Raw genomic sequence first — 11,335 nt, 5'->3', positions numbered from 1 at the left:
TTTATAGGATTTCAAACATAGCTGCTTTCGCAAAACACAATTAGAAAACTTTTTGAAGAAGTCCCGTCAATTCCCCCCAGTCTCCTGAGAGTGGCAGAGACAACTTTTACCCAATGATGTGAGGACGGGGGTGAGATTGACCAATGATCTTTGGGCAGCCTTCACTTTTATCCAATGAACGACGAGATTGTGCGGGAACGCAGGCTGTTGACTGACGTCTGGCTGGACCTATAGAACCCGAGAAGTGAGTCGCGTGCTGTCCAATGAGCGCGGGGCGTGTGGTGTCTGTAGCCAATGGGGAGGGACGGAGTGGGCGGGGTTTGAGTGCAGGGTTGGTTGGAGGTGGAGGGACTGGAGCGGGAACAACAATAACAATAATAATAATCACCGCGTTGGCAATGGAGAAGATGGCCAGCTCGGTCAAACAAGTACCAGCTCAGTTGCTGAGGGGCCGTCCGGGCAACAGCTTGGAGGCGGAGAGAGAGAGCTTCGAGCGAGGCCAGGTGAGGGGGTGGGGAGGGAGCTTCTGGTCCCGGCTCCCGGGCCCTATGGGCCCCAGGATGTCTTGGCTGACCTAGTGTGAATGTGAATGAGTGAGTGTGTGAGAGAGTGTGAGTGAGTGTGAGTGTGTGTGTGAGAGAGTGTGTGTGAGTGAGAGTGTGTGTGTGTGTGTGAGAGAGTGAGTGTGTGTGAGAGAGTGAGTGAGTGAGTGTGTGTGAGTGAGAGAGTGTGAGTGAGTGTGTGAGAGTGTGTGTGTGTGTGGATGGGTACAAGGTAGATCCTCGCTTCTGCAGCTAAACTTTGTACTCTTTACCAACCTCTTCCAGAGTCCTGTTTCAATCCACATCCTTCCTGCAAGGTTTACATTGTTCAAACAGAACTTAATTGCACTGTGTGTCGATTTTTAAAGTTGCATGGTGTGTGATAAGTTTTACGTGACCCGTCTGTACTTGAACGTTGTGATTGTGTGAAAGTGATCTGCACTTCTTTTGATGACTGGAGATTTATGGGCCGGTTGCTTGGCTCAAGTGATTTCAGCAAAGCAGTTTTTCAGAGTTAACTGTTGTGATGTTTTCAGACAAGTTATTACTGCAGAAGTTCTGGCGGAGTGTTGGGGCTACCCTTTTCTGAATTGTTTTGCTTTCCAATCCCTGGTAAAATGCAGTGGGTGACAGTGGTCCAGGACACGACAGTTTTGCGTATGAGTACAATAGTGGGGACAGTCACAGTTGGATCACCTTGTTGTTTTGCGCAGGCAGATGTATATTTTCTGTCTGAGTCACTAGGGTAACTCGTTTGCACCAGGATCCAGAACATACTTGATCTTTCCTGTCCCTGTATGGACTGAGAGAAATTGGTGAATAGAGCACTGTTTTTTGTAGGTGTTGTGGGGAAACTACTCCTGTGTTTAAAATGTGTTAGAGTGAGGGTAATTTGTGAATATCTGCTTTCTCTCCCAGCTGAGCGTTCCTTGTTGGAAGTTTGTATGGTTTGATTGCTGTGAAGCACCCCATCTTACTGCATTATGTTTGGACTTGACATTTGCCCTTCAGATCCTTATCTCCACTGAAGTCAGTTTTCAGTTAATTGGATTCACTCCATATGACATTGTGTAAATGGTGAGCATATTTTGGATACAGCAAAGATAGTTGGCCCCAACAAACAACATTTTAGCTCAAGTGCTGAAGCCTTGCTGCAGAACCAGCTGTGCTCACTGTTCCAGACAGTTACACTGGTGGCATTTAACCTGGAGACAAAGTGGAAAGTCAGATGTTCTGAAGAGAAGACGTATTGAACTTTGAAACGTTAACTCTGTTACTCTTTTGAGAAATGATGGATCCACTGAGTTTCTCCAGCACTTTCTCTTACTACAGTTTTCCATAATCTGTAATATTTTTAAATATTACCCGAGTGTGGCTTGTCAGAAAAAATGAAGTTTGAATGAATTTGGGCTCTTGAACAACTCAATCATCAAAAGTTTTTGGAGGGATGACACATCAGTGGAGCAGCCACATTTACTCACTCTGGTCACTGATGCTTGCTTTGGGTTTTGCCAGGAATTGTAAGTAGCCTTAGTTTAAACATGGACAAAAGAGCTGTATTCCAGAGATGAAAGCATCTGCCCTCTATTGAAGCAGCATTTTACCAAGTGTTGAATCATGATTCCGAGTAAAGTTCAAGTTGGTTGGAATTTGGGGTGGGACGGATCTCTTCCCTGCTTTGAGTTGTGCCTAGTACTAAGGCAGATGGTTGGAAGTGTTGAAGGCATAATCATTTCAGCCCCAGGAAATTGCTGGAGAGTTTTAGAAGCTTCCTTTGCCCACACATCTGCTGTTTCAATTTTCCTCCCTTCTTCATGAGATCAAAAATAGGGACGTGTGTCAACACTAATTCACAACTCCCCAGCTAATGAAGCATGCTCTGATTTAAGATGACGGTCGGTAAGTAATGTGGGTTTAAACAAGGATTATCTCCAACAAATGACAGTTTAGCGACTTGCCTTTTGATGTTCAGTCATACCACTATTATTAAATTCTCTGGCACCAATGTTCGAGATCAGCATTCACCAGAATTTGCCATATCGGAGTGGCTGTCTATCAGCTATCTGAAAAGGTCAGAGGGCAATTTTTCTGTAGCAAATGACAGCCCTGCTTATTTATCCAAACTGTTTCATCTGGAGATTTAAGTCAGAATTGTGATGAAATACTTTCCATTGCTGAGATGAGTGTTGCTCCAAATCATGTTATTTCGAAACTGTGCATGCAGTTGCTCTGATGTTCCCACACACGATTGGTATTGGCACACCAATCAAGGCATTAACTTCCAATTCTGAAAGTTGCTGCTGTTTGCTGGCCTCAGAGATCCATGCAGCTGGTAAGAAAATTGTAATGCTGCTCCAAACAATTGAGCTCAGTAGTATCTAGGACAAAGCAACTCTTTTGTTCGGCACCTACTCCAGCATCTTTTAAATGGTTATTCCCTCGACAGAGGAGTGAAAGCCATGTGTACAATCTACATTATTCATTGTACATTCATCAAAGTTTCTTTGTCAGTATCTTCCAACCTGTGATCCATACCAGCTGCAGAAACAACAGTAGCAGATTAGATTAGATTACCTACAGTGTGGAAACAGGCCCTTCGGCCCAACCAGTCCACACCGACCCTCCGAAGAGTAACCCACCCAGACCCATTTCCCTCTGACTAATTGACCTAACACTATGGGGCAATTTAGCATTACCAATTCACCTGACCTGCACATCTTTGGACTGTGGGAGGAAACCGGAGCACCCGGGGGCAAACTCCACACAGAGTCACCCGAGGCTGGAATCGAACCTGGGACCCTGGTGCTGTGAGGCAGCAGTGCTCATCACTGAGCCACTGTGATGCTTGGGATCACCAGTTCCTGATTGCCCACCATTCTGAAATATATTGCTCCTTTCATCATTGTTGATTAAAATCATGGAACTGTGCACCTTATAAACACTGTGAATGTACCTACACCACAATGTTTCAAGTAGGAATATCCCCATCATCTTCTCAAACATAATTAGAAATGGCCACACAGCATGTGCACACATTTAACAAGAAAATAGTGGCTACCTGTCTGAGGTAGTGGAGGACTACTGTTTCTTCTACTTCTGTAAGTGCATCCACTCAAAGCATTGTTGTCTGGAGAATGTCTGTGAAGAAAGGGGTGCAATTTCACGGCATCGATGAGTATGAGGAGAAAGCTGGAAAACGGCATTGATATAGAGGATCATATAAAAGGCACAATATAGGCTGGTCTTACAGAGCCATGGAACATGGGGATGGAGAGAGTACATTGGTTAGAATTATTGGTCAATCACGTAGCCAGTGTAATTGAGATTCAGGATTGTAGTGAAACAATAACTGAAATTTCTGGAAAAGCTTAGCAGGTCTGGCAGCATCTGTGGAGAGAAATCAGAGTTAACGTTCTGCGTCCAGTGACCATTTCCTCAGAACTCATCGGAGAGAGGAGCAAAATGTCTTTAAGATGGGCATGGCGAGAAGAGATTTGGCAGTGAGATAAATACTAAATAAAAACCGAAAGAACTGTGGATGCTGTAAATCAGAAGCAAAAACAGAAATTGCTGGAATTGCTCAGCAGGTCTGGCAGCATCTGTGAGGAATCAGAATTAACGTAACCCTTTCTCAAAACTGAACATGATTGCAATCAACTCTTCATCCTTGGATGAGGAAAAATGTAATGCATTTAGAGTATTAAATTCCTGTCCCCACCTCACCTCTGGCGAGCAGAAATATCCTCTCTGAACCTTCTCTGTTGATTGTGGGGAAAAGAAGGTCTATGTTTGAATGAGATCACTTCTCATTCTTTTTACACCTTGAGAAAACATTTTAAGATTTAATATAAACCTTTGGAAGAGAGATATTTGCAGTTTTCTACTGCATTCTTCCAAGGCTGTAGTTCTTCCATAGGCAGGCAACTTTCATTGAAGTACTAAGTGGTGTAATGAAGTATTGTTATGTGTCGCACATGGTTAACGTTGTTTGGGGCGGTGTGAGGTGCCATCTGATTTCACAACTTTAACTTGTTGTTTTTAAGATGTTGTCTTCAATAAAGCACATATTGTTTTGGATAAATGTGTTGTCTTTCATTAAGAAATGTCAGCTGTAAATGAAAGAACATGTTTGTGAGGTTCTAATATAGTAGAAGAAATTTTGGAACAAGGCACAATATTGGCTGGCCTTACAGAGCCGTGGAACATGGGGATGGAGAGAGTACATTTGTTTGAGTTATTGGTCAGTCAAGTAGCCAGTGTCTAAACAGACCAGACTGCTGTGTGGCACAAAGGAGATTGATGATTATCAGTCAGGGAAGTAGATGAAACTAGACGATGTTTGGAATGAAATTGATAGATTAATGAAAGAGATTTCTTGTAATCATAGAGTTTAAACATATAACATCTGAATACAGGATTGAGATATTAATGGAGTTGTAATGTGGTGGACACTAAATCTCCAAGTTATTGATCCATATTTGTTCATCTTGAGGTGCAATAATAGTTAGTATAGAAAACAGTGAGGTAATAAATTGCAATTGGAGTTTGAAACCTGAATTTTTGAAGATGTGATTTTACAACTGTAGTCTCACTTTGTAATGAACTGTGGTGCTTTGTTGAACTACAGTTTCGGGTATTAATTGATTAGTTCATGTGTACAGAATCCTGTTTCAGTAGGATGCTTAAAAGTTGATTTTAGACTTAACTGCAATCAGTGTCTGTGATTCTCACAATAGCCTGGGGGGAAGCTATTAGTTTTAGTCTTGTTTTATTTTCCATTTCATGTTTCTGCAATGAAACATTTGTTCCATGTATGTCTAGGCTTCCACTTGCGTTCTGTCCACGCTAGAATATTACTCCGTGCTTTTGCTCTTGCTGTCCAAGCAGACACAAAATGTAAGCATTTTGTTGAAACTATTGTGCCATATTATCTTTTATTTTCTCCTCATTTCTTGCTGAATAGCCATGTCCAGGGTAACATGATTTTAGTTCAGTGCTGAGTCTGGGAAATAGTGTTCCATCACTTTGTTACGTACGTGTATCGTTCTTGAGAGTGACCCGCCGAAAACATCGGGAGCTTGTGCAGGATCAGATGCAGGTAACAGAATTTTGGATGAACATCTGTTTTGAGGCTATTCAGGAAAGCATTAAAATAGTTGAACCTAGAGGTGACCAAAACATTGCTGGGAATTAATTTATTGGTGGATGGAGGCAGACATGGTCTTGGAATTGGTGTCTTGTGATAGAGGATGAAGGTTGGTGAAGCTGATCATCATGGGATGCTGCGTCTGAAAGCAGCCTCAGAGACAGTGATTGGAAAAGAGATTGGAATCAGTCAAGATATGGGAGATTATGGTAATGGACTGATGTGATGTTACAGAGAACAAGAAGGGTTGAGAAGTAGAGCTGGTAAGGTCGAGCTGGACGATATTGTATATTGGCAAAAATTGACCTCATGTCTTTGGATGACACCAAAGGGCAGGATGGCAATATGGAAGAAAAGAGAGAGTCAGAAATTGTTAGTTCCATCTATATTGGCTGGGGAGCAGCACAGCCAGTTGTGAGCAGTCATACTGAACTGCAAATAGTTGAGAGGGTTGCAGAAGGATGGTGTGGTTGACTGTTGAAGATTGCTGGCTGATCCAGAGGGTGAAGAGTGGTTTTTGTATTACGTTCATTGTGAATGTCATTGTAATCTTGGTTATGGCTATTGCAGGGGAGAAAATCCATTTTGGAGAGATTCAGGCTTGCAAACAAGGGATAGCTGGGCATGTTTTGGAATGCAGCAACACCATCAAGGACTTAAGCTGCATCCCAGTAAGGTTCAACAATCTTCAGAAGAGGGAATTAGGTAAAATAGGGTTTGGAATTTTTATTTTTCCCATTATGCAAAAGCATTGAAATGCTGAGACTGATGCAGTGTTCGGGAGATTCATATCACTTAACATCATGGTGATTGTTGCACAGAGTAAGGTGATACTTAGTGAGAATTTATCTCAACAGCAGGTTTAGTTCTAAGACTGAAGTAATTAACTAGAAAATGCTAGTTCTGATGGCACAGTCATTTAGTTGTTCATTATGTTGATGGCTCATTGCTTCCAGTCCAGAAATTTGTGGACTCCAGTTAAAATTCTGTTGCAGAACAGTGTTAATTATTGTGTAGCTTGGGGTCATTCAAGACTATCCTTTTTATTGAAGTAAATGGAATTGCTCTTCTGTCTCTGCTGAAATCGCAGCACAGCAAATGTCTAATGTTGCTGAAGCAGGAAAAGAACAAGACAGATATAGATTATATTCCTTTTAAGAAGTCTGTAATAATAAATCTGCATTTATTACCAGACGTATACTTACTCTTTTGATGCAGACAGTTCAAAATTCAAATGTATGCTTTCTGCACATCTAATTATTCACTTTGCTCAGTATGAATCTTACTGGACTTGCTCATCTTTTTCTCTTTACTTCCTTACTTTCTTGCTTTTGCTCTGTATTGTCTAGTCCAACTCCTTGGACTCTTGTGAATATTAAGCACTGCAGAAAACTTGCTTGTCGTGAGTGGCTTGAGTTAAAATTAGTGACAACTGTTAGCAATGTGAGGCTTTATCTGGAAGCTGTCCATTGTATTTACTTCTGAAAAGAATGGCATCACTGTTATACATGGCTTGATGGCTCAACTTTGAGTTTTTGCCAAGGGTGGCTGGATTGTACATTGAAGAGGAAGGATGGTGGTGCATGAAGTAACAATTGCAGGTTCCCACACACACTCTTGGGCACTGCTTCCAGAGCTCAATGTCCTTGGAGAGACAGTTTCTAGTGCATGAATTCTTTGTTTGCAGACTGAACAACTGGGTTATGTTGTTGTTGGTAGTATGAAAAGAAGAATGCTGAGGGACCATTGCTGGAAATGTTTGTGCTGGATGCACATCATCTGTGGGAGCAAATTGTGATAAAGGCCAGTCAACCTTTTGTACTTTCTGTTATAATTTGCTTGCCCTGGTGTCTACTTTTTAAAAACGAGTCCAGAGTTTTCACTTCCAATACTGGGTGTCCACTTCATATGTTAATCCATATGTTTGAAAAACTTACTGCCATCAGCTTTAATTTTGCCTTTCATTTGCCTTGAATCTGTCTCCTTACCCTATTGTTTCAATTTAGTTCAAAATAACATGTGGATTTACCTTGTGAATGCAAGGTCCTCTCTTGATCACTTTTCAAGGCTGAAAAGCCTGAGTTTCTTTAGCCTTGTAACGCTGATGCCTGGAATAAACATTGACTCCTTTGTGAACTTTTTGTCTAATGCCCTCTCCATTTGAATACACTTGAGATGTCTGCTCACGTGACACAGAGCACAAGTACTCCACTCTTCTGGGTTGCTGTCATTCTGTTTGCTGCACAGGAAGACTTGTATGTTTTGACTGTACTAGAGTCTTTACATCTCATTCAACTTTCCGTTCAGCTGTTGTGCCACAATTTGCAAATTCTGATTGTTTCCTGCATTTTCACTTGTGTGATGTCGCGTACAAAGTCAAGGCTGAATTTCTATTTTGGAGTGGGTAATCTCGTCCTGCATTCAGGGTTTGAACAAAATGATAAGTACAGACTTAACCTCTGAGACAACTAGAGGCTATAAATAACACTAGTCTCCGACTCTATCATAAGATAATAGGATACAGGCACAGGACTAAACCATTCGGCCCATCATGTCTGCTCCCACTGTGGCTAATCTATTTCTCATGATCCTGCCTTCTCCCCATAACCATAGTAAGCATGGGGAAGTTGTTTCAATATTCAACCAGTGTCTGTGTTCTCATCCACCCCTGAAATATTCCTGAATTTGTTCTTGTATGAGAAATTCCTTTTGAACTGCTTTTTTTGAATACAGTATAATTTTTAGTTGAGCATTCTGCTACCTCTTCTGAGTTGTGTTACATATATATAAATATATATTTAATACCTTTATCAGAATATCTCAACTGCTTTACATAATGTCTGAAATAGTGATGTTTACATAGACAAATCACCGGCATTCTACTAATTTAGCTCAAATCAAAAGCTGATCTGATTTTGCTTCTACTTATTTAAAGAAGGTACAAAAAAGTTCATTAAACTCTTTTTTTTTATATCCTGCAATATACCCCATCCATTATATTGACAGATGAAGCCCTGCTTTTACCTCACAGCCAAAGGGTATTACTGCACTTAAAATATCTCAATTCTGAGCTCAAATTTTGTGCTGAAATGGAGCTTGAACCCATAATCATTTTGCCCAGAGAATAAGTGCTGATTGGGCCCAGCTCTAAGGACACATGGGTAACTCTAGTTTGCTGTCAGTAGAAAGAGGAACAGTTACTGTGAGAAGGGATGTGTCATCATCAGGCTTGAATTAATGAGAAATGTATTTTATCAAATAAAAATACAAACTGAACTTGAATATAAACTTGTAATTGCTAGTGTAGTTTGAACTAATACGTTGAAGATACCATCAGAAGTAAATTGTACTTCGATTTGATAACAATGGGTAATTTGGTATGGTGGGAATAGAGGTTGTAGCCAGTCTGACTGATCATTTGATAAAAGAAAAGGACCAAAATGCAGAATGATAATTTGCTGTAACCCAACCAAAGATTTGTTGGAAAGGTTTAATTGTTCATTGCAGGGCAAATGATTTATGTGTAGTTCATAAGTCACTTTGTTTCCATTGATTCTTGTAAAACAACAGATGGTGCATTAAATATTTACACCATCACTAGTGGAGAATGTGACCAGCATTTCCAGGGTGGTGGAATCAGTGTTAGTAGGAAAGGTCTGAAAGCAAGATTTCCCCCATCGTTTTTGCTTTCCTCAGCATTTGAATTTTTGCTGGGTGTAATTCTAAAAATACTGCCCACCTGTTCGTGTCTTGTTCAACCGGCCTTTTTTTGTAAGTGTTGACAGGTTATTTGACCTCTGAGCCAATTCTACCCTGCATTGACTTCCAGGTGCTGTTTCAAAGGGTACACTTCTCATTTTCTCTGTCTGTGGCTCATGCTTAAGTCTGTTTGAAACATCTGGGTTACTTTGTTTGCTGATTTGCAGAACTTCACCCTCATCAAAGATTGAATCTGGGAAGTTCATAGCTGAGCTAATGGTCAAACATACCAAGGCATGGTAGGATCTCTGATATTATACCATGTCAGCAAATGATGGCATACCATTTAAATAAAGATGGTAAACGCCATTCTCCTCTGCAATTTAGATTTTTGTGGTTCTCAAGAAAATCTCTTTTCATAGAGCAGGAAGTTGTCATGGTGTTCTGGCTGTCATTCCTCCCTCAAACCCCACTGACAACCATTCAATAACTAGCCTTATCTCTCCTTTCAGTAAAACATTTGAAGGAAATACTTTCCAGCCACATGGTGTGACTCCCTGCCCACATTATATACTGTAGTTAGCTTTGACCTACTCTTGTGCTAATCTGGGGCTAAGATTGCCTCTGGTTCATTTGTGTAGTTTGAAGTGGCCTGGTGCTGGTTTGAGGTGTGGTGGAAGGCATGGCATGTGTGCAAACCTGCTCTGTCCTCATGATTGAACAGGATACCTTTTGTGTGTTCAATTGGATCATCCTGCAGTGTTCAGCTTTAAACTTTGTTTAGAAGTCAGGGTGTGTTCAAAAATTCATAAAAATGTTTTTCCACATTCTCGACCCTCATATTATGTGCTTACATAGGAATTAGGAGCAGGAGTATCATCATCTCTGAAGGTTTGTTGTGTATCTGGGTATCTGAAATACCTGTACAGATATATAATTTCTTTGTTATCTTTCCTGCATAGTGTTCTGGTCTGGCTGCAAGCCAGTTCCATTCTCTTCACAGCCTCCCAGTCTAAAAGCATATATAAATATTTTCATTTATTATGCTGGGGGCAATGATAAATGCAATGGGTGTAGTCGGAGTTTGCTTTTAATTTCTTCTTTTCATGTCTTCTGACACACTGATTATTGGCAGGCTCCTCAAATAAGAAGGAGGAACCACTGTAGCCTGATTATGTCCTCACCTTGTGTACACATATGGACCTGCCTGCTTTAAGTCTAGACAGTGATTAGGACAGGAAACCTTGGCTGACTCCTTTCCTCCTCAGCCTGTTTGGCTCTCTTGGCTGGGATCAGCTAAATTCTACTCAGCTGGGGCTTCAAATCTAAGTTTGGTCTGTGTGGTGTCCTAATCCACTAAGCATTTGCATAAGTTCATTCCTTTGGGCACTGTTCTATCATGAAATAATAACCAATGCAAGTTTTTACTTGGGGTCCACATCTCAATTTGTTATGTATAAAGCCATGGCAGTCGCTGTGTTTACAAAAGCTGTTGTAAAGTATTGGAGCCATATACACCTGCAGAAGGAAAAAAGAAAGAATGGCATTAGCCGAGCCTCTGATCACAGCCTTACAAGGCCTCAAAGTTCTGTACGATTAGAAATTTCTTTGGAAGAGCAGATGTAATTTGTATGAGTAAATTTTGGAGAAAGTTTGCACTAATGTCCACAAATCATATGTAATCAATGAACAAATAAATCACCCTTTTTCTGTTGTTCGTTGAGTAATCTGTTAATTTCGGCACAAATAATACAATTTATTGTACTTGCATTTTGTGCTTTAGAATCTTGTCTAACTGTTTGAATGTGGGGCAGAGGGTCCCCTCCCTAACCTCTTTTCTGAAATAGAGGACCTTCAACAAAACAGCACATGGTAGCATTCATACCTCTGAACCAAGAGGCTAGGTTCTAGTCCCATCTTCTCCTTTGGTGTAGATAACATGTCTGAG

The 11,335-nt window shown here is 40.9% G+C and overlaps 1 protein-coding gene across 2 annotated transcripts in view; it reads left to right on the top strand.

Moving 5' to 3' along the window:
* The first annotated feature begins 323 nt into the window (after window positions 1-323).
* The window catches only part of hip1 (huntingtin interacting protein 1), a 338,601-nt gene continuing 327,589 nt past the window's right edge, over window positions 324-11,335 (top strand). For both annotated transcript variants that reach the window (XM_043718716.1, XM_043718713.1), the window contains exon 1: window positions 324-503. In XM_043718716.1, coding sequence (XP_043574651.1) covers window positions 399-503 — 105 coding nt within the window. In that variant the 5' untranslated portion in view covers window positions 324-398. The remainder of the gene's footprint in view (window positions 504-11,335) is intronic.

This window comes from Chiloscyllium plagiosum, chromosome 28, assembly GCF_004010195.1.
Source record: "Chiloscyllium plagiosum isolate BGI_BamShark_2017 chromosome 28, ASM401019v2, whole genome shotgun sequence".
Lineage (NCBI taxonomy): Eukaryota > Metazoa > Chordata > Chondrichthyes > Orectolobiformes > Hemiscylliidae > Chiloscyllium > Chiloscyllium plagiosum.
Note: the sequence above shows the minus strand (reverse complement) of the source record. Positions and strands in the feature narration are given on the sequence as shown.